At 41.7% G+C, this 23239-nt stretch overlaps 1 protein-coding gene across 1 annotated transcript in view; it reads right to left on the reverse strand.

The window, feature by feature from the left end:
* The window catches only part of LOC133988238 (plexin-A1-like), a 223697-nt gene that overhangs the window by 130071 nt on the left and 70387 nt on the right, over window positions 1–23239 (reverse strand). Inside the window, 1 exon segment of the mRNA XM_062427813.1 lies at window positions 6579–6710. Within this exon segment, the coding sequence (XP_062283797.1) occupies window positions 6579–6710 (132 nt within the window).

A 23239-nucleotide genomic window follows, 5' to 3' on the forward strand; every position in this document is an offset into this window, starting at 1 on the left:
AAATCCAATGTTCTCCACACAGACTGTTAATGAACACAGGAGTACACTGTTATCAGCACTTCTACCAGCGCTTCTTCCACTGTTGTCAAATGAAGAAATAGCTCTTCTCTGCCTCAGAAAAATCCCAGGGATAGCAGTTTTATGTGGAATGGCTGCAATTACTCATGTTGTTTAAATGTAAATTATGCAAAAAGTCTGTTTCTTGATGTCTTTGCTTAAATCTGTGAGGACAGGCGTAAGTTTAAGTAAAATGCTTGAACTTTAAGGACTTCTCCATGAGGCACTTCCGCCATAATATTCACTGTTGTCCTCTGGTTGAATGACAGTGTCTTTAAGCAATAGACCATACTGTCGCTGATTTTAAAACAACTGCTAAGACATAACGTTCCAAGACTCAGCTCACCAATTAGCTGACAGGGCCAAGGGCACTTCCTGTATATATATTCCTGCAGCCTCTCTTTATTATTCCCCCCTGTCCCCCGTCTTCACTAACATTTTTAAGCGACTTCAAAGTTGGACAAACACCAAAGGAGTTGCTTTTTAAAAAAAGGAGAGCGCGGCAGTCTTTTCTCCCTGACCTCCAAGTGCAGTAAACGCTGAGTGAATTGAATATGAGCCCTCTCTGATGTGCTGCCAGGGGTAGGGTTTCTCCACCACGCAGTACAGTACGGGCTCATTTCTGTACTGTAGCTAAATCGATACGCGGAGGTACATCATCGCACCATTATGCCACTGTCTGAGCGGACTCGCCAAAGCCGCTCATTGCCAACGGGTCACCTTACGAAGCTGTTTTACAAGCTCAAGAGGCTTGACCTTGCCCTGCGACTTCAATAGTGGTAATCTGGCGGTGATGGTACGACACAGAGAAGATCAGAGGCTATGCATCAATACAGGAAGTAGATTACAATTCCAAAATCCAGCCCCAAGCCTCTTTTAGTATGGAAAAAAAGCAGAACATGGGAGTAGTCAATAGATGCAATGCTGGTAATTATATGATAAATGAGTAATTTGGTTCAAGGGTACACCAGAAATCAATAGATTACAAGCTGTAATCCACTTAGTCATTTACTTTAAAGCAATTAGGTGATGTCATCCATAGGGACTTTCAGGATGTCTGAAGATGTCTCGGTGACGTCAACGACAGAGTATGATGATGATGATGACAGGATGAAAAATCTCTCTTACCCCTGCTGCTTTTTTTATTAGATCGGGGCAATTTGAACATGTAACGAGGAAACAACTGCAGTGATAAAAATTGATTTAGTGTCACTGTTCATTTTTTATGAGGGAGAAGAAAAAAAAATCAGTGACTTCACCTAAAGAGACCGAGAAAAGTTAGAGGCGGGCCAAGATACAGACAGAACATAGAAGAGACTGTTTGTGAACGTACAGTGTGTATGTGTGTGTGTGTGTGTGTGTGTGTGTGTGTGTGTGTGTGTGTGTGTGTTGCAGAGACGCAGAGACAGTCGCGTATAAATCTATCGCTCGCTAATCGAAAACTCTCCTCTCACTGTGAATCAGGCGGTTTTATGTTTTCGCGCTATGTGTGTTCGTGCGCGTGTGTGTGTATGTGTGTGTGTGCATTCTGATGTGTGAGTCACTACTGCTATACAGATACGCAAGTCTATACTGCTGCAGTCCAATCCACCACCTTTAATTACGTGTGTGAGTGAATATGGGGAAAGGTAAATTGCTCTGTCAAGCTGGGAAATGGGCTTTTTGATGTTTGAGCTCCCATCACTTGGCATTTCTATTATTCAACAAGGAGAAGAGGGGAAAAGGAGGGATGAAGAGGAGGAAGAAGAGGGGGAAACAGGGTTGAAGGTATACCACACTCAAGTGCTCGCCAAAGAGACTCTGTATACAATATAACAAAATGTCAAGTGACATGGTGAGAAAGTTTCTACTGCAGACCCCATGTAAGTAGGAGTTTTTTTAATTTATTTTATCACCTGACTTTGAGGTTTTTTGGAACTCTACGGAGCATTTTAGCATTTTTAATCTCACTGTTTTAGTTTTGCACCCCACGCTGTTTCTTATTAGTCCTGTTTACTACTGCAGAAGAAAACTGCTTTATAATTAAAAAAAGCTCTGATTAACTACTTTGCTATCATGTTAATTTATTAGTGCAACTTTATAAGGTGAAAATGTGTCAATGGTTTGTGTTCAGAACTTGTTTCTCATGCCCCCTAGTGGCCAAACAAATATGACATGGTATAAGACAAGACGAGAGAGAGAGAGAGAGAGAGAGAGAGAGAGAGAGAGAGATAGAGAGAGAGAGAGAGAATAAGACTTTAACAAAAAAATAACAAAAAGCAATATAACAGGCAAGCAAAAAAGGGGAAAAAAGCATGTTTAGCTTAGATGTTCTTATTGTAGTAAGCATGGGTGTGTAGGTGTGTGTGCCTGAGCGGGTGGGTGGGTTTCCTAGGTGAAAGATATAGAGGTGAGAGAGGCCAAAACAAAATAAGACCCAAAAAAAAGGAGGAATGGTGCAATATTAACCAAAATAAGAAAGAAAGAGACAAAGAAAGAAAACAAAATAAGAGCTAAAATGCTCTGTGAGGGCATCTTTGGTTGGCTCCAAGGACAGAGGCATCTGAGTGGATCTAGGGCAGGTCAGGTCAGGTCAGAGCAGCTGGGTCAGGGCCAGAATTTGGTGGAAATTTCCTTTTCTTTTTGTCTGTTTGCTTGTTTTATCCTTCAAACAGGTTACCTAACAGCATTGTTTTTCACACTGAAGTTATGGTACCAGTACGCTCTCATCTTGAGCTAAACTAGTAAGACACTCCAGCCTCTTGGGGGGGAAAAGCGGCCACACATCTGAACACCTTCTGTCTCACGTGAACTGAACAGACGACAGAAACGATCATCACTTGTATGTTCTCATCACTCTGGATCAGTGATTGTTACTAAATGTCTGTGGAGTCCAGAGAAAACTGCTACAGTTTTTCCTTTGACTGCTTTTTTTGGCTTAAAAAAAAGTAGTTTACACCCCTGGGCTTGGCCAGTGACCTTAAAACCACAATATATTGGTCCAGACAGATGCTGGCCTGCTTGACGTTCCTCATCAGCAAGCCAGGGAGGCTTCGTACACAGTCTGGTCCCATTCTGCCTGGAACACAAGTTCACTTTCAGCAGCGGAGGGGAGATCCTTACTCTATTCTGTGCTGTCTGAAGTCACTACTGAGAGAGCGGTTACTCCATAAACTCCCTCCATCTGAGAGAAGACAGAAGTGAAGACCTCTAAGAATATTGAAAAGATGAAGCGGGAGGAGTTGGAGGAAAGGAACAGAGCATATCCTGCAAACCAATTATATTTTCCCACCTTCTAGAGCTCTCACCCACTCTCTCACTTCCTCTCTCCGTCTCTGTTTCATTCACTGGCTGGACTGTGACTTTGGTCAGTGTGAAAGCTGTGGAAGTGAAACGCCATTATCTGTTTTTCAAAGAAATGGCCGCTCCATCTCTTTTACTCCATCAGTGAGTGTGATTCTTATTTCCACAGAAACAAAATTACACAGACTGAAAGGTGAATCTTTTAGAGTAAAACTGGCATCACAGCCAAGGTCTGAAGCAAAAATGAGCTCATAAAGGAGAATCTGCTTTGTAGATGCACCAAATTGCGGTAATCCTTAATTGCTAATGGAAATGAGTTATTATTAGTTCTTAGTGAAGGAACAGACAATTTGGCGGAAATGTCTGTCTGAACAAAATGTAGCGTTTTTATTCACACTCTGATGCTAACTGTCTTTAACTCTTCCTGTATTTTTGCCCATGTTCCTAATCCGTCTATTCTGCAAGTTTTAGAGGAAAATTCATCTTCATTGTAGAATAAAAAAAGAGCTCCAGACACGTATGCCCACATATTCTGTAAAATACAACAATATCTTCAACAGATCTTCGCAAAGAGGAAGCACTGTGTTTTCGACAATGCTTTCCTCTCGTCACTAGACCTCCCTACGAGCATGCACAGACATGTAGCGGACATATCAGCGCTCATCAAAAATAAAACACTAGCTTTAATAATTGAAAATGACTTTCTGGTGGCAATAGCAGCCTTCTTTAATGTAGATGACAGGGAAATAAAAAAGAGAAAAGGACCTTCAGTTTTCTCTATCATGGTGAGAGGCTGCTGAGAAGTGCCAGCTTAAATAAGAGATACTCATTGGACGTGGTCCCAATGCTGGTAGTATTATTCTAATTGATATCATCACTTAAGTCTAATAGTCTCTGTTGACAGCTCACTATTTTTTGTAAACATATATTATTCTGAAGGCTTTCAATAGCTCTCCTTTTTCAAAGCACTCGACAATAGTTTTGTCGAGTGCTTTGGGATAGACTTCTGACTTTCTTTCTATAGTTTTTTGTCAAATTGCTGATCTTGTATTTTTGTCACTCTTTTATTTGCAGCGTTGCAACTCACACGTATCACTTTGATTTGTGTTAATGTCACAACTGACCCTTACTGCAAATGTTATTAATTGTGAGAATTAGATTCATCTCTGAATGGACCTTTCCTAAATCAACCGTGTGTATGTGTGAGTGTACTCACTCTGCTTGAATATGTATTAATCTATCTCCCTTTGCAGTACATTTCAACGTCTCTCCCCGGACTCGCTATCCATGATCGAAGGGCCTTATTTCCCCTGTCACATCAACACGGATGTCGTCCATTTGTATCAATTACACTTCGCTTCCTCTCCCGTGCTCATTCAGACACATGGAAGTTAATTATGTCTAATCGCTGGTAAATTACAGAGCACTCACATGGCAGTTACTGTCTACGAACTGGGGGAAGTCTCGTTGAAGGTTATCACATCGCGGTCATTAACCGTTATGAGATAAGAGAGTGGTGCAGGTAAAGGAAGGAGACGAGGGGAAGTGGAGTAGAGGAAATGGCCGTACTCTGCAAACCTCAGTATCAAACTCACATGAGTGATGCCGTTTTAATATAACAACACTCAGATGCGAGGAATGCAGGGTTTTATTGCTCTGTAGATGAAGTCGGTATGGGTAATGACAAAGCACCTTCAAATGAGACAGAATAAAATGGGATAATAATATCCTAGCATTGACAACTGTCAAAAAGCATAAATGTTGACTTTGGTGTGACTTTCTGGAAATGTAGGCCTACTTGCTGTCATAAACAAAATGCTTTATTCTTGTGTTGTTTGTAAATGTTCTGTTGGAAGGTCGTTATGAAATACACATTATTTTATGAAGAATGTCCTTTAAAAAAAGTCACTCTTGCTAGGATGGTCCTGAGGGTGTTTAAAGTCTCCTGATTTTCTAACCTGAGAGAATTGAACATATATTATATCTTTCTCTTTTTTAAATTAAAAAATATGCATTCAATTATATGAAAACTGTTAAATGTATCATATGAATTATTTTAACACGTTAGGCCTAGTCACAACAGGAAGTGACACAGCAAAAAATGATCTGTGTCTACTGTAACTTGTAAGCTAACTGTCAACATGCTAGCCAACTGGGGCCATTGTAGTCCATATCTTTCCCTAAGCTTCTTGTTATTTATTCTGTACTGTTTTGTTTACACACTGGCATTTTGTTGTTTTTGGGGGATTGTGCATCATTTTGTTCAATAAATAATTATTAGAAAAGAACAAAAGGCTTCATGCTAATGAGTCTGCTGACTGACAGTTAGCAAGTTTGTTAGCTCAGTCGCTAATGGGACAAAAGGTTCCCAAAAGAAGTGCTTGTACCATTGAGTCCTGTCTGTAACTGTCTGTAGAGCATTCTTCTGTTGTTGGGCATGTTATGTTCAAGCAGAGGAGCTTAAATAAAAGTAGATGGTTCGACACAGCCAATATTTTGTGATAACTTCTCTTATTTTGGCGGTTTCCATAAACAAAAAAGCAATTGTTATTTACAATGAAGATCTTGAATTTTGTCATTTTGTTGTCCTTGTGGAAATTAAAAAAATAAAGCCATCACACAATCCAATTAAAATAAAAAAGGGTGCATGTATATTGTATTCCCAATAGAAGGACGGTATGATGTTTCATCCTACATGTGACACACTTTAATATCCACTATATTAATTAGCACTCTTCACTCAGTGAGAGTGTGTGTATTACTTCTTATATTGCACATGTCCCTGTGGTACTGTATGTATGTAATTAGCTTTACTGCTCGTTCTCCCCCAGTGTATGTTTTTCTCTCCTCATCAACTCTTTATGGTTCAGTTCCTTTCTTCATTTTCTTTTTTTCTTCTGCTCCCCTTTACTAACTACAATGAAGACATGTGTGTTTGTGCATTTTTGTGAATGCTCAGCCAGTAGTGTATATAGCAATGCACACATACCGTACATACACATTCATTGATCTAGGCGTGCATGTATGTGTATGCTACAAGCTGTCATGTATCACTGGATTCATCCCTAAAATCTCAGAGACAGATAAATGGGTATTGATATTTAGTCATCACTTCCTCAGGGTTGTCAGCGGCAACAGCAGCCTGCATTATGGGGCTGCACCGCTGACCTTGCCTAGCTGTACATCATTGTATTCGGAGTGTGTGTGTGTGTGTGTGTGTTTGTGTGTTCATGTGTCACCTGTTTATCGGTGAGGGCGTATAAGTACTGATGTTCCGGGCTGAAGAGCAGATCCCTCAGGATGGGGCTCCCGTCGCTCACCACAATGTTTTCATACAGCAAGGCAGGCTGGGTAATGGAGTTTACAAGGATCTGGAAGAAGACAGAAGAAAACAACACAAATATGATTAGAATTTATTTCTTGAATTATTGAATTATATTACATTTGACTACTTTCTAACAAAGAAGTAGTCCCTATGAAGACAGTTCACAATAAGCTCTGTGGACAATTCAGAGTAGCGCAAACACTCACTCCCACACATACTTTTCATTTCTTAGAAGCCTCATTCCATCCTTCTTATGGAAGTATTTCCTTGTGTAGAGCAGCTATGTTCAGGAAAATGATGTATTTTCTTCCACCTCATGTAAACGCAGCCAAATCCCATTTCATCTACTATAACTCTTCATGAGCTTAGTTAAAATGTTGCTGTCAGCTGGAAAACGGCTCATCAAGTGACAGATGACACTTTGAACACTTTCATTTTGTTCTCAGTTTATGCTCAAAACTTAAAATGATACCAGTTAGTTATGGTGCCGCACTGTTAAGGGTGTAACTACAATACAAACTAAATGATGGCTCTTGTTGTTAAGTCTACTGGCTAAATGACACAGTTATCAAGGTTGCTCCCTCTGTACCAGCAAGTAAATCTTCCTCTTTTTTTTTTGGCTCTGCTCCTCTTTGTTTGGATCTTTCTCTTTCAAACCCATCCATCAAATCACAAATCCATCCAAATCCATCGCCTGACAGCAGTTTAGTCTGCTAAAACTTTGCTGTTTTTCTGGCAACCAGACTTACTCTGTCATCTCTCTCTCTTTTTTTCTCTCTCGTTTTTTCTTTTTCTTAGTCTTAACAGTCTCTGCAGTTATTATCTGCCAAATCACTACCAGAGTCGCCTTAATCTTTCTTCCAACAGAAGGTTCATTAACAGACAGGCTGTCATCACTGTATGTGCTTTTGTTGCTTGATTAAAAGTCAAGTGCTTTGACAAATCTGCTTTGAGCAGTTGCTCAGTGGGACATTGAGAACCTAAAAATATGAGTTATTTACGTTAATGTTTAAGAAATATAGGAGAGAAAGTTTAGCAAATACTACTTATATGGAGTTTTTAAATAAGTGATATCAGGAAAATAATCAAGAAAGTAACAAATTACATAAGTAACTTTCTTTTTCTTTCTGTTTTATGTGTGTTTGTATGTGCTCTGTCATAGGGGGACACGTTTCAGACTTTGATAGGGGTTGGTTTGTGCAATTAGGGACAAAAGCTGTGTGCCTAATTGGGAAAAGAAAGATTTTTGGGTCAGTGGTTAAGGTTAAGGTTAGGGTTAGGCAAGTAGTGGTGATGGTTAGGGTTAGTGTTAGTGTACATCTCCAGAAAATGAATGTAAATCTATGTAATGTCCCCAAAAGTGACAACGGTCTGATGCATGTGTGTGTGTGTGTGTGTGTGTGTGTGTGTGTGTGTGTGTGTGTGTGTGTGTGTGTGTGTGTGTGTGTGTGTGTGTGTGTGTGAGTGTGTGTGTGTATGTTAAAGAGATGCATCCTTAGTTACTGTCCAAAGGTCATTTGTTTTAGCAGTCCATTATGTCGCTCCCTCATGTAGACACAAAAACACACTGAAACTTTTATTGATGTTAAGTGATTGTGACCTTTTGTCCTCTTGTATTTGTGGCTCTGATGATTTCTCTCAAAGTGAACAACCGCACACACACACACACACACACACACACACACACACACACACACACACACACACACACACACACACACACACACACACACACACACACACACACACACACACACACACACACAGAAGGGAGAAAATAACTTAATTTGGCAACTTTAAAACATGCGACATGCTCCGGGCTGCTGTATCGCTTGTGGTGAGTGAAGGACTGGCAGAGCGAGTGGAGGGTGGGAGGGTGATGGGAGCAGGGAGCGTGCTCTGCCCTACAGCTCGGGGCAGAGGGCAGTTGGAGTGGGATTCAGGTCAGCTGGCACAGAGGGGACCTCAGACTGGAGCAGGTGACTGTAGATTCTCATCTAGTCTTACTAGCCCGCAGGTTTCAGCTCTCCTTCTGCCACCTCTGCACTCTGGAAGGAACACAGGCCTCTCACAGAGGAAGTGGCAGAACTAAAGTGTGAAAAACTTGATTAACTCTCCTTAAATCCACTTTTTTATCATTCGTTTTCATTTTTCCGATGCAGAAATGCGCAGTCTCACCTATAGCAGAACCTACATTGCATCGATTTGTTTAGGTTGAATAAAATACAGCGTTATATTACAAGAGTATCGGATCAATGTCATCTGTTTACCTAGCTGAAGTACCTGCAGGAGCCAGCTTCATAAACTCCACTCTTCTCTTTGTGCTCACTAAATTCAAAGCCATAAAAGTAAAAAGAAAGAAGAACGGAGAAAAAAAAGGTGACATAGGGGCATCTGGAACTTTTTTTTTATGTTTCCATTTGTCTAGTTTCTCACTTTCTGGAACTTATTAGCAGAGAGCCTGGGCTACTAGATGAAAGACACTTTGCTCCTTTGCAAGAGCAGTAAGGGAAGCTTATTAAATATGCTTCTATAACTGCTTCCGGGATGATTATTAAACCAAACAAAACCATAAAGGAGGCCGCTTTGATGTTACTGACAGCTTATGACTCATTAAACCAGACTGGGTTTTTTTTTAATGATTAGTTTACCTTTTAAGAGCTCGACAACTATACATATATATATATTTTTAAATCTTGCTCAGCAGTGCCTCTCTCTGATGAGTGCACTGAGCATTAATTGCTGCAATTTGCATTCAAATGATCCACCAATCAATTAGCTTTAAAATGTTTATTCGGAATATATGCAGGATAAAAGTGACGTATCACTTCAGTCGCCTCCAAGTTGAAAAGAAGAAGAAGGAGCAGCAGGAATGCTTCATGTATAGCATTACTGAACTCTCCCATTTATATTCTATGCATTTATTAGCTGATGCTCATTTCCAGTGTGAGATACGTTGAGTGAGCAGGAACAGGTTTGTTCTCGGCGACGGCGCATGTCTTGGCGCCATGACTACGACCTTTCGATTGAAGGACGCTCTCCCTAGGCCACTTTAATGTTGCGCAATTCTACGACGCTGCAGAGGAAATTGGGATCAGAACGGAAGTGAAAGGTGACTTTTCCTGATGAGTTGTGCTCCGACTTAACTTCCTGCGTGCCCCCTCCCCCCCATTGGACTATGTTTCCTCTTTCCTCCTGAGATTAGGCTCATTACCAAACCGACACTGATAGTACCAAGGACGCTGTAACCCTCGCAGCATACACACTCAAGTCCACAGGTGTATGCAGAAATGCAGACCTACACACTCACACTTACTGTTATACACACACGCGTTCAAACTGAACAAAATAAACTGTTTATCACTTCAAAAATGACCCATATTGTTGTTTTCTTCTCTGATGTCTCTATCAACCTCCCGAAGCCGAGATAAATATTCATATAACTACTTCAGTCACTGCTAAGGTTCAGGTTTTATTAGGTTTATGTGGAAAAATGGCTTTGTTATGGATGTGTTTATCAAAGAGAACACATCGTCTATTAGGTTAGGTAGGAAACAGGACGCGACCCAACATGTCAGTCACACTCTGCGGTTTCTCCTCCATTCGAACAAACCTCTAGTGGCTCTATAACAGAGCTACTTCAGACTTTGTTCCGGACACACAAAAAAGAAATCATTCGCATGGCCACCGTAGTTTGGTGTCAGATAAATGAAAAAGCCTCAAACTGTGCATTCTACGGCACAGGAGGGATTAGAAAGCAGGTTTTCTGAGAGTATAACAGATCATCAGAGGGTTCAAGTAAAGAGACACTGAAGAGTGAGAAATCATGGGTGTTGATTTAAAACTGGCGGATCACTGATGTTTAACAGGGCTGGGTATTGTTTAAAAAATGTGATACTGATACCAACTGAGTACTTCATTCCATACCCATTCCACATTTTATGCACTTGCTTTTATCTGGGGTAACAGGCTTGTAGTGTAGACACACTTTAGAGCGTTTAGGTGGCATCTTGGCTGCAGAACTGCTAAGTGCGCTAACTCATATTCACCACAACTTCACCACCACAGATGGGTTGTAGCTGCTGTGGCAGTGGGCCAATCACATGCCCCATTAAATCAAATAATGCTAGCGTTGATTGGCTGTGAGCATGTCCATACAAATAGTCATATTTTCTAGATCTGGGTGCAAAAACGGTTGAGTGCAGGTATAGTTTGACAGAAGATGTTTTGATCCTACTTGTATCAATTTATTTCGGTTGATACTTCAAAGGAATTGAATACTTATACCCAGCCCTAATATTGAAAGCATAAAGAGCTGAGTTACTATTAAAAATCTTGGACATTAAGTATTCAAATGTCCTGCTTGTAATGCTGATATGAGGTGAAATTGAAAGCTTGATTTTAAGGTCGAGTGAACCCTCCAGAGGATGTTTAACATCAGGTAACAGTTTCAAACATCTTACTGATATTATTAAACTTGGATTTAGAACAAAGCTGGTGACAAGTAAGGAAAAAGATAATGATCTATATGGACAATGAGAACAAAAATAATGATTTGCACATGCAGACCTTTCTTGAAAAAGTTGATTAAAAGCTGCAGAGAAACTTTAATTTACTCAATGAACAACAAATCCAACCTGTTTTTTAGAGTGCAGTAATTATACTCTTAGAATTTATTTGATATCAACAAATCGTGGGATTGTTTTGAAGTTTAAAGACGGATGGATTGAAGTGGGTTTGAAAAAAGGAGGGAAAACTCGATGACGGTGATGGAGACAGATGAGTTGAGATAAAGGTGGGAGGTGTAGTGGTAGAGAGTGTGTGTATGTGTGCGCACGAGTGTGTGTAAGAGGAGGACGAGGTAATAAAAGTGAACAAAGGGGAGTAATGAGGTTTGGCTAGAGTGCTGCAGTGATTAATACCATGCTGGGTTCAACCACCGGTCACACCTTTGGGTCAGGTAGAGTGGCTTTTTTATTTTTAAACACTTCTTGTTTGATTATCCAATTTCATTTCAGCTTACTTCCATTTTCTGTTGCTTGCCTTCTTTCCTCCATTAGTTTTCCTTTCTTTCTACACATTTCCTCATTTACTTCTTAATACTATTTTTCCTTCCGTGTCACTTCTTCACCCCGTTTCCCTTTCTTTCATATCCTTTCCCTCTTGAGATTTCTCCTTTCCGTCCTCCTTTCTCTCCTCAAAGACTTCCTCTTGTCCCTTTTTTCTGTTCCCACAAACACAGACTTCTTTCTCCAACTGTGTTTCTGTGTGTGCGTGTGCGTGTGTGTGTGTGTGTGTGTGTGTGTGTGTGTGTGTGTGTGTGTGTGTGTGTGTGTGTGTGTGTGTGCATGTGTGTTCAGACACAGCAGTGCCCTGTCCAACCTCAGCTGTTAAACATCTAGTTAATTACACGGCTGGACAAAAGGGGGGGCGAAGAGGAAGATGAAGAAGGGGAAAGACTGAGGGGAAGGAGAGGGGAAAGGAGGGAAATACAGGAGCAGCTTGTTAACCTTGTTAGCATTTCTCACTGAGACCAATGTTACAAATGTCCGGTGAGGACGAGTAATGAAGCGGAGTCCAAAATGTTCAAGTAGCTCTTTGATGATGGAGGGAACAGAGGGAGAGGAAAAAGGCATTTCCTTAATGAAATCTACAGTGGTGGGTGTGTGTGAGTGTTAACAGCTCCTCATTGTATTCATGATCCCTAATGAAATTGATTTTGGTCTCATCTATTGAGAGGTGGCGCACACACACACACACGAGAGAGAGAGAGAGAGAGAGAGAGAGAGAGAGAGAGAGAGAGAGAGAGAGAGAGAGAGAGAGAGACTGTACAGTGTCAATGTGACTTGGTGAGGCGGGATTTATAAGGTAGTCATTTCAGTGAATGTCTATGTGAGTGTGTGTGTCTGACCCTGACTGGAGGGCATCCAAAGTATCACAGCACACCTGCTGACTACACAGTCTATAGCTCTCTCTCTCTCTCTCTCTCTCTCTCTCTCTCTGACACACACACACAGACAGTCTGGTAGAGCCACATCAGCGAGACAGGTTTCTCTGAGTGAAATTAATCATCGTTCTTTTGTCGCGCCGCTGCTCTCACAACAGGAGGCCGGCCCCAGGTGACACACACATATGTGCACGAACACACACACGCACACACACAGACACACACACAAACACATACACGTTCACAGACACACACACACACACACACACAGACGTATAAAGAGTGACAGGCAGACAGCTGGCCGGTGACAATGTGCCATTCGGAAGCCGTTTTCCTAACAGCTAACAAAAGCTGGCTGCAGGGCTATATCATATCTTGATATAGGTCATTTCATATCATATCATGATAACAATACATATCACGATATATATCACATTTACTATTAATTCAATGAATAGTTGAATTAACACCAACCCCTCCCCCATCATTGGTGCAGATTAACAGATTCTGTCTGCCTGTCACTGTGTTTTGCTTCTCTCCTCTGCTCTCTTTGGTTTACTGTATTCTGAGTGTTGATGACAACCACACTTGTTTTATTACAGTTAATGCAATAAATTCAAGAAGAGTCATTTATTCATGTAATCCCTGCAAAATCTTGACAAAGGAGTGTGATTTGTGGCACATCTGATTAAACAATAGAGTACAATATGAAGGGATATACGTCACACAATATATCATCATATCGCACCGTTCCTTTGGCTGGTTAAAAAAGACCAAAGTTGCCCAAATGTGGTCAACAGTGCCCCTGTTTCTGTCATAAATACTATTTTGGGATGTTTTTCTTGGACACACTCATTTGGCTTGCGTTTTTACAACTTCAGTCAAATGCCAAAATGCCCCAACCGTGCTTAAATCTGTAATGTAGGGTATGCCGAGAATGTCCTTGGATCAAAATGATCACATGTGGCGATCAGCTACGCTCCGTTAAAAAAAGGCTTTGTGGATGAAACTTTCTGGAACACCGGCAAGAATTTGAGACATTTGCTGCTGATGGGTTTACCGACACATAAAGATGATTTCCTGTTGTTGCTCCAGCGAGTTATCCTAGCCCATTAAGTCTCATTCACTCATTTGGCGTTTTTAGTGTTCTTATAAATTCATATTTTTTGCTGTCTAAGCTTTGTGTCCAGGTTATGATACACTGACATCATCTTTTTCTGCTACTTCTTCCTCTTTTCTCCCATCTGTAAAGCTCTGTTGTGCAAATGTGCTATAAAAATAAAGTTAATTCACTATGTACATACATTGGGTGTGAGGAAAAGCAGTCACATGATAAAACTAGATTACCTACTGTATGTGACCACACATCAGACCAGATTATGCAACCCTCTTTGGCTGACCTGGGCCGTCAGAATTCACTTGCAGCCATGTATTCACCTTCCAAGATCTCAAAAATGAACTTGTTGAGTAAATCATTATTACAATCGACACAAATGACATGGAAAACTACAAAAACAAGACCAGGGTTGTAACAAAAAAAAGTGAATAATTCAACAACTTTTGGGAAATTATCACCATTTTGGAGCAGCTGACACAACAGTAAGTCATATTTGTGTTGGAGAGCGTTTTCACTCTCAGCTGCCTCCGCTTGCCAGAATGTGACAAGGGGGCGGCTAAAGCAGCACTAGCAATTAGCTTACCCTCACACTAAAAAACTCTCGACTTGACAGCAGAAGGAGTCACACTGCTGTTGTTTTTCTAACCCTGACCTTTGCCTGCGTTATTAGCGCTATTAGCACTGTTAGTATTTCTCACTCAAACTTTCTGGGAGCTTAAAAAAAAAAGAGCGACTGTAACCTTTTTGACTTGCATCCCTGCTGTGGGAATATAGAAAAATTACACTTTCTAACAGGAGACACTAACAGAAGCTTCTCTTTCTATTCCAGCTTGCAAGATATGAGTGCACGCACCAGAGCTGCATGTGTACTCTTCTTGTCAGATAGTGAAGATGGGGCACATTGCACTTTTATTTCTGGTTCTGGTGTAGTTGCATGCGAGAGTGAGTGTGTGTGTGTTTTTTTTTTTTTATGTGGGTGTAAGGCCTTCTTTAATCTTTCACAAGCCTAATGGACTTGAGTTTCCCTACAGCGCCGTTCTTGTAAGCCTTCTTCCTGCTCACGCACACAAACACACGCACACGCACACGCACACACACACAGTTCGCCTCCCCCTGCCTGCTCCTATCATAACCACGAGCTGTAACCAGTCCCTGGAACGATCGCTCGCTTCGTTTTCTCATTCTCTTTGCGGTATTTGCTTCTTTTACTCTCCGTCTCTCTCATCATCTTTTTTTCTGTTCCTCTTGTTAACTTCACCTCTCCATCTCTCTCTCTCTCTCTCTCTCTCTCTCATCGTTTTCTCGCTCTCTTCCTCCAGCTCACCCTCCTCTCTCTCTCTCTCTACCCCTTCTATCCTTCATCCATCTGCCCCCCGTCCTTACGCTGGGGAAAAGAAAAAAAAAGCCTGTCATCGCAAAGTAAGTCATTTAGTCAGATATTAAGTCTTATTTCTTCTAAAAGGAGAAGAATTCTGCCAGTGGGGGTTCGTACAAGCGCCCCCTTTAATGCAATGCTGTCTCGCTCATTTCAGTAACAAGTGTCATTATCGTGAAACAAGGCAGAATTAATGAGGATTGCTCGACTGGTATCGAAAAATGACAACTTATGCACTCACAATTTTGAAATGAGTTAATTTGCTTCAACAACAAAAAAAATGAGTGGAGTCATCTCACCCGTTGGCACTTTAAGATGAGATTAAATGACTTTTTATGGCACTTGGGTTCTTTTTTGGTGAGGATCCTCTTCTCCTCCTCTCTCCCTTCTGTCCCACTGAGCCACGCCGCCTGAAGAATGCTTCTGACATAACTAGGTCTGGCCCGTGTGCTAAAACAGCAGCTCTGCATTCCCCCCCGAGGCAGATCCTGCAGGCTGAGTCTAGTGTAAAAAGCTAATGACATCCACACACATATGCAGTAATATTGTAATGGGTGTAGTTGCCGGGGTTGGAAGATTTTAATTGTAAGCAGGCTTCGGCGGGGGGGGGGGGGGGGGGGGGGGGGGGGGGGGGGGGGGGGGGGGGGGCGCGTCTATGTGTAAATGTCAGTGAATTGTAAATGATATGAGCCTGAAAAGAGCATGTGTTCTCTGTCGTCTTCCCTGAGTTTAAATGGCTGAGGAGTAGTAATGAAAACACTTTGGAGGATCTTCATCTGTTAATGGGAGTCTGTCCACTCCAAAGCCTCACGCTGCATGTTTAAAGAAAGGTGATGTCGCTATCAGCTCCGGTGCTGATGGAGCACATCTGAACTGTGGAGGAAGGCGACGGGGGGAAAAAAGCAGTCAACGTGTTACTCTGCAAGCTTTTTCTTCTGAGGTTGTATAAAGTTGTTATCCTTTACCCTTCACTCTTCCCTGTGAGGACGGGATTTAAGGAATGCCACGTGAAATCACTCAGGGCTTAAGAGGAAGATGTTGATGAGCAGTGAAAGAACTATCAGGATGTCTCAATTTGTTTTTACACCTAGTCCATGAGGAAGGGGACACAAGTGTGTGGCGGCTTTGTTTGGTTGGAGCTTGTTAGATCTCATGAGCTGAGTGATATAAAGTAATGTAACTAATTAGTTGGACTTCTGCTAACTCGCCTTAACACTCACTGGGAGCAAAAAAGCTTGGTTGACTGATGATGACACACTTATTTTTTCTTCTTTCCCCCAAAATGCCCCAAAACTACTAACATCTTCTCACTGATGGATGAGAAGCAACTGACCTCCATTACTTTTGTTTATTTAGTGTCTTTATTCTTTATGCATAGTCTAAGATAGATTAACATGCTTAACTTATAAACTGATATGGACAAGAAGGCTAAAAAATCAAGCTGTCAGTCATTATACTCAGCTTCAGCACTGTACTGTAGCGCAGGCATAATGTAGTAGCAATAATACTGTAGCAGTAATATTATCTGACAGCTGCTCAGTAGTGTTAGTTTTTACTGTAAATGCAACAGTAGAGAACTAATGTGGCAACAGTTATCAATCTGGAAGATATCAGTCAGATACAAACAAGCAATGCACCACCAGTAGATGTAATAGTGAAGCAGTAAAGAATAGAGATTGTCTTGAGGTGTACATGTCTGGGGATGCCGCTCTATAGGTGAGTGAAGCTGAGAATTTCAAGGTGAAGCCAGAGAGCTCGGGTCGATCGGGACCAGAGGATAGGATGCATTCCCGAGCCCCCGGCTGCCGGCCCTGAGCTATTGCTTTCACACTCCCAACCGTAATAGTTTTATCTCGACAGCTCCGAGATGAGAACAAGTGAGGACAAATCTTCATCTCTGCGGCTCCGTCGGTGATATGTGTATATGTGTGAGTCTGTATTTGCATCTACACAGCATTCCGCGTCCCCCCCCCCCTCTTTGCAGTATCTGATTTGGCAAGCGCCTCTCGCTCGCTCCTCAGAGCTTTGTGGAAACAATTGCATTTCTCTCTTTGTTTCCGTCTCTCTTTTTTATTTCCCTCTCTCTATCCATCTGTCCCTCTCTTACTCGCTCTCACTCTCTTCAAGTTGTCATACTCTCTCTCTTTTGCTTTTTTTCCCCTTGATGTACCAGCTCAGCTGACACACATGAGCAGCCAAGCAGAACACACTTGTGTATAGCGCAGCCTAGCAGCATGTGTAGGTGTGAGTGTGTGTATGTGTGTGTGCGCGTGCTTTGCCCTGCAGTGAGTAGAGAAAGTACTGCTAAACTAGCTCAATTTGTCAAGAGCAGAGAGGTGTGGGCCTTGAGGACGACCGTACCGCTGTCTTCAAGGTAAACAGAGGAGTGTGGGTTTAAAAGAAAAGAGAAGAATCTACAGGATAAAATTCCAAGTGATGCTATAGTCTCTCTCTCTCTCTCCTTTTCTCTCTGTCTCTTACACACACACACAAAATTGCATTCCTACAGATCAGCATGAATGTAGCAAACACGAGGAGGAAAAGGATACTTCATCACTGCCACTCTGTCAGTGTGCGTTTGAGTTTGAGTGTGTGTGTGTGTGTGTGTGTGTGTGTGTGTGTGTGTGTGTGTGTGTGTGTGTGCGTGTGTGTGGACTTTGACAAAGAGCGGTCAAGACCTCAGTGTTGACTGAACGTTTAATGCGTGTGTCTGTGCGCCTGTAAACAAGAGGCCGCCCCACCTCGAAAAGGAAGTCGTCTCATTATTAAAGATGCAGCACATATAAATTACCCCCCCCCCCTCCCCAGATGAACTAAATAAAGAAAACAATGTCACGGTGTGGTCACGGGGTGAACGGCTTCTGAGCGAATGATAAATGTATCTGTCTCTATCTCTCTTTCTCTCTCTCTCTTTCTCTTTGCTCTCCCGTCTCTGGCCTGTTGCCACGGCGATTAATTCTGGGATGCAGAGAGAGAGGGAAAGAGAGCGATGAGAGTGACACATTTTGGACAGCCTTGCTTCAAAGGCCATGAGCTTATCGCTGATACACATGCACACGCACACACACACACAAACGCTATGAATCAAAAGCACCTACAACAAAATTTATAAGCAGGTGAGTGTGTGTAAGTTATTAGTTTATCATTTAGTTTTATGTTTGTTTACTTCTCTGTTTGCTTGTGAAGTGATAGCACATTAGGGAAAAGCAATTAAAAAGACAGAAGAGGCATGAATTATTAATTTGTGCTGGTAAGATAATAAGAAATGCAAAGGACATTGTGCGAAAACTAATTGTGTCAGTCGACTCAGTAGCTTTCACGCTGAGTTTTCATGTGTAGCCTTCGTTCAAATCACTCTTCCTATCCTTCCTCGGGACACTGAATCATCGTGTTCCTTCAGGAAAATATAAAAGCTATGGGGGAAAAAAAAAAAAACAGCTGTGAAACAAACATCACCGGTGATCAGTCGTGCTGTCTGCTGGGAGAATTGGCGTAATGAGACGTCAGTGACTCCGGCAGACGGAATCATTCAGGATAGGTTTGGAGAGTGTGTGTCCTGTAAATGCAGGAGACACCGGAGCTCTGACAGTGATTCTACACTTGCTGTCGAAAATGCAACAATAATTATATGGAAAGGGTGAAAAGTGTTGTCTATAAGCTTACGAGTCTATGGGGATCGTTGGAGGTAGCCATTGTCTAAACAACTGTAATACATGTAATTTATATAATAGTATACAGCTACTATATAGGTAGGTAATTGTAGTGGTTTGATGCACATCTGCTGTACTTGGTGGTCACTGACATGGAATTTATTTGAAAAAAATATCTCTACTGTTTCTATGGCCTAGAAATAACTTAAAGGGGTATTCCAGGAATATAGTATTGCAATTCCATGAACAAACAAACAAAAAAATACGCAGCAGAGGTGGTTATATTCAGGTTTTTTGGCTCCAAAAATACTGATTCCTACATTTCCCATAAAGCAACCATTAGCATCATTTCGTTTGACCTTCCCTGGCTGATAAATACCTACATTTTAAAACTCCACAGACCCAGTTTATAACACAGGCTTGCTGCTGTTAATGTTTAGTCTCAGTCCAAGCTGAGATAACCCAGATGACATCATCAAAGGTTCTTATCTTAGACTTTAGGAAACTCCTCCAGAGCCACAAAAGATGTTTTATACTGTTTTGACAGGGTACAGAGTATGCCTGTTCATGATAAGTAAACTGAACTTTAGATGTTAAAATTGGTGTAGTACTCCTTTAAACTGCTAAATAATATTATAGTTTGTTCTGTGTTGTACTGACTCAGCTTAAATAGCATTAAAAAGGAAGCAATTTATAAATGCAGCGTATTAAACAATGATATTAAAGTATACTGACGCCTAAAATAAGCTAAGCTAGTTAAAAAAAAGTTGACCAATCAGCTAACATTTTACTAGGTTTGCTTCACATGAACATAGCCTGATGTGAACTGAAGAATGTAACTCATTAATTAAGCTGACGTAGCGAGCGTGCTACGTCTGAGGCACTGGGACAGTTCTTACATGATTTCATCAGTTTTTTCCACCTGTTCTCTACATTTTCCTCTCCTTACCTTTCCCTCCTGTCTTGTGTTTGCCGTGAAGCTGAGGGGAACAGGGAGAGTGGGGCGGACAGTCAGATTAATGACCTCGTCCTCTAACGCGCCAATATCTAGCTGCTGTTTTATAAGAGCCTCGACAACTGTGCCGGGATGAAAAGACTAGAGGCGCTCATATTTTTTTTTACATGTAAATTCTGATACCTACACGCCTCTCTTGTGTCTGTGCATCTGTCTGCGCTCACGTCTGCTTATGTATGTGTGTGTGTGTGTGTGTGTGTTTCTGTCGCCCTAGTCGGATGTGTAATTACAAACGAGAAACGATAAGCCAGTTTTTTCTTCTTTTTTTCTCTCTCTTCTTCTTCCCTCCTGTGGGAGCTCGCAGCTAATTATAGAGCCAGCGGAGCTTCAAATTGCCATTTAAAACAGCCATACGGTGGGAGACAATAACACACTCCCCTGGTGGTGTCATCGCTGTGTAGTAAGTGTGTCTGCATGGAGGTATCACAGGAGAAGAGATAGCAGCAGTAGTTGGGAGGAGAAAGAGGAGGAGGAGGTGGAAAAATAAACCCTGCAGCCCTGTTAGCCAAAAATGACTGATTCCCTGAACAGGAAGTCGTATTTTAGCAAGCTAATATTCCTGTGAATTTTACAGTGTGTAGACAGATGTGAGGGCAGATTAAGGAGAGAGATTCAGGCTGATGTGAGAGGTGAAAGGGGATGAGTAAATAAATCTTATTCTTTTTCATTTACTGGTTTACAGCCCCTCTATAACCCAATACAGATTGATTTCTGCTCTTAACTGTACACCGCTGTGCCAGAAGAAACTCTGCGTCACTCAGCTGAGAAGAGTCCAGAGACAAATTTCTACCTTTTAGGCAGGATGGGAAAACAGAGAGAAAGATGCTAAGAGTCGGAGGAAAGATGGGAGAGAGAGAGAGAGAGATGGAAAGACAGATAAGAGGGAATAAACAGAGAGAAAGAGTGAGGAAGGCTAGAGAGAGGACATGGAGGGATTTTGTGGTCGGCGGTGGAATGTGCTTTGAGGGAACGGCCGCTGCCAACACACACACACACACACACACACACACACACACACACACGAACACGAACACGAACACACACACACACACAAACAGACATGAACACACAAATGAAACAATCTCTCTCTGCCTCTGGCCGTCTTTTACACACACAGGAATCCCATCTCTCTTTCTCGGTTTCTGTCTCTTTCTCTCACACGGACCACACAAAATAAAGAGATCTTGCAATAATACATATTCCTCATAGGCTGCAGTGTTGTGCGGTGTAACTTGTGTACATATCCAAATTCTTCGAGACTGACACACACATTTGTGTACACACACACACACAAACACACAAAGATGGATAGGATAGCTGCAGGACACACTGTAGCAGAATAAGATGAGAAACCACCAATAAGTCATCATTTATGTTAATTATCAACACTATTAGTAGTATATGTGTGCGTGTGTGTGTGTGCGTGCGTGTGCGTGTGTGTGTGTGTGTGTGTGTGTCCGTGCGCTTTATTGGTCTGTTTCCTTACAGCACTCCCTCTGGTTTACATGGGCCATAACGTGTCAATTAATTACCAGCGCGGATTTGTGTGTGTGTGTGTGTGTGTGTATGTGTGTGTGTGTGTGTGTGTGTGTGTGTGTGTGTGTGTGTGTGTGTGTGTGTGTGTGTGAGATAGAGTTACAGTCCATCAGTGTAATGAGTGTAAGAGGAGATGTAACCAGACACTGATTCTATCTGATTCTAACTGTAACTAACACCAGGTTAGATATAGTCAGATACTGTGTCTCTAGCAGTCATGTTAGATCTGCACTCCCACTACATGTCCACACTGGTCAATACAGTATAGAAAACCCATTTATTTTAGAAAATAACTTGGTAACATGTTATAGTAAGACTTGGTAAGAAGAAAAACTATGAATATGAATGCTAATATCTTGATTCTGTTGGGTTAGTGTGTCAAAATAGCATAATGTGAGAATAAATATAAAATATATCGTTGGATCTTTTGTTGAACTTATTTACATACCTCACCCTTCCATGCCACCCTGCCATGTAGAATCTTCTAGATGTGCCACTGGCTATACACACACACACATACACACACACACAGCCACCATCATGCACATGCAGGGCTTTTCCCATGACTGGTAATCTTGTTACAGTGCTAGGCAGTGACATGTACACACACACACCAAACAGACCACTGACCTCTTCTCCTTCCCGCCCATGTCTTTCAAGGGTCTGACTTCAGTCACCGAATTTACTTACAACTCAAATTGTTTCCAGTTCGATGAGATGCAGTGTTTAAAGGTTTATGGTGCCAGGTAGCCACCGGATCCCAGCCACAACAATGGCTTCATGAGTGTAAACTACACTAAAACCAAAGCACCCGCTTTTATGTGCGTAGAACGGTGTTTACCAATCTTTAACAACCTTTCGAAGACGATAAAAGTCTTTATGATGTAAATTCACACTGAAGCGAGTTATTGGAGGATGGATTTGTTTAAGGGCGTGATATAAATCAATGCTTCTGTGTGCAAATGTCATTGATTTTTTTGCGTATACTGCTGCCGTATGTGTGCAGATCAGTAGTTTACTCACCTTTTTATTTACTGCAGCATCATGGCAGATAATGTGTGGCTGTAAAATGCAGCTTCTGCAGGCAGACACCACATGACTTCAGGCTATGAAAGGCTTCATCCTTTCCCCATTATTGCAGTAACTGTATTTATGGATATAGGCTTTTGCTTCTACCCGGCTCAATTCACAACCGCTGGTTTTTATCTTAAAGCATTTCACAAACAGCCACCCACCCAGCCAGTGCACACCCGTTACTAAACCAAACACACCCTCAGGAGCTGATTTGAATACTAGTCACACAAACACAAGCAAATGCAGCTTCTTATTTTTTAAATTCTTCTCTCTTCTTCTTCAAATTTCTTTTCACTTTTTCTTCTTTTACTCCCCCCCCGATGGCAATCTGCCACCCTGCTCATTTGCAGCATTCCACTGTCCTTTCTTACAGCCTTTTGCCTTTTTTTCTGTCTCTTTTGTATTTATTCAGATGGAAGAAAAACACAGTTAAGAAGAACAAAAAAAAGAAAAAAAAGGAATGAGGTGGTGAGAGATGAAAGGAGCAGAAATGAAAAGCCGGTGGAAGAAGGAGGTGATGAGGAGAGAAGAGGTGGAGCTGAAAGTGTGAGGTGTGTGTGTGTGTGTGTGTGTGTGTGTGTGTGTGTGTGTGTGTGTGTGTGTGTGTGTGTGTGTGTGTGTGTGTGTGTGTGTGTGTGTGTGTGTGTGTGTGTGTGTGTGGGGTTGGTTTTGACTACCAATTATAGAGGTGGTGACATCATCAATTAGATTTTCTATTATGCACTAATGAGATCTGGGATGATACAGGCCACACAGAAAGAAGGAAGCAGAGATTAAAGGAGCATTTCAAGGAAAAACTGAACACTAATGCTACATACTGACCAATAGAATGAATGAAATCTGCTCTTGGGCACCACACCC

This window comes from Scomber scombrus, chromosome 10 (genome assembly GCF_963691925.1).
Source record: "Scomber scombrus chromosome 10, fScoSco1.1, whole genome shotgun sequence".
Taxonomy (NCBI): domain Eukaryota; kingdom Metazoa; phylum Chordata; class Actinopteri; order Scombriformes; family Scombridae; genus Scomber; species Scomber scombrus.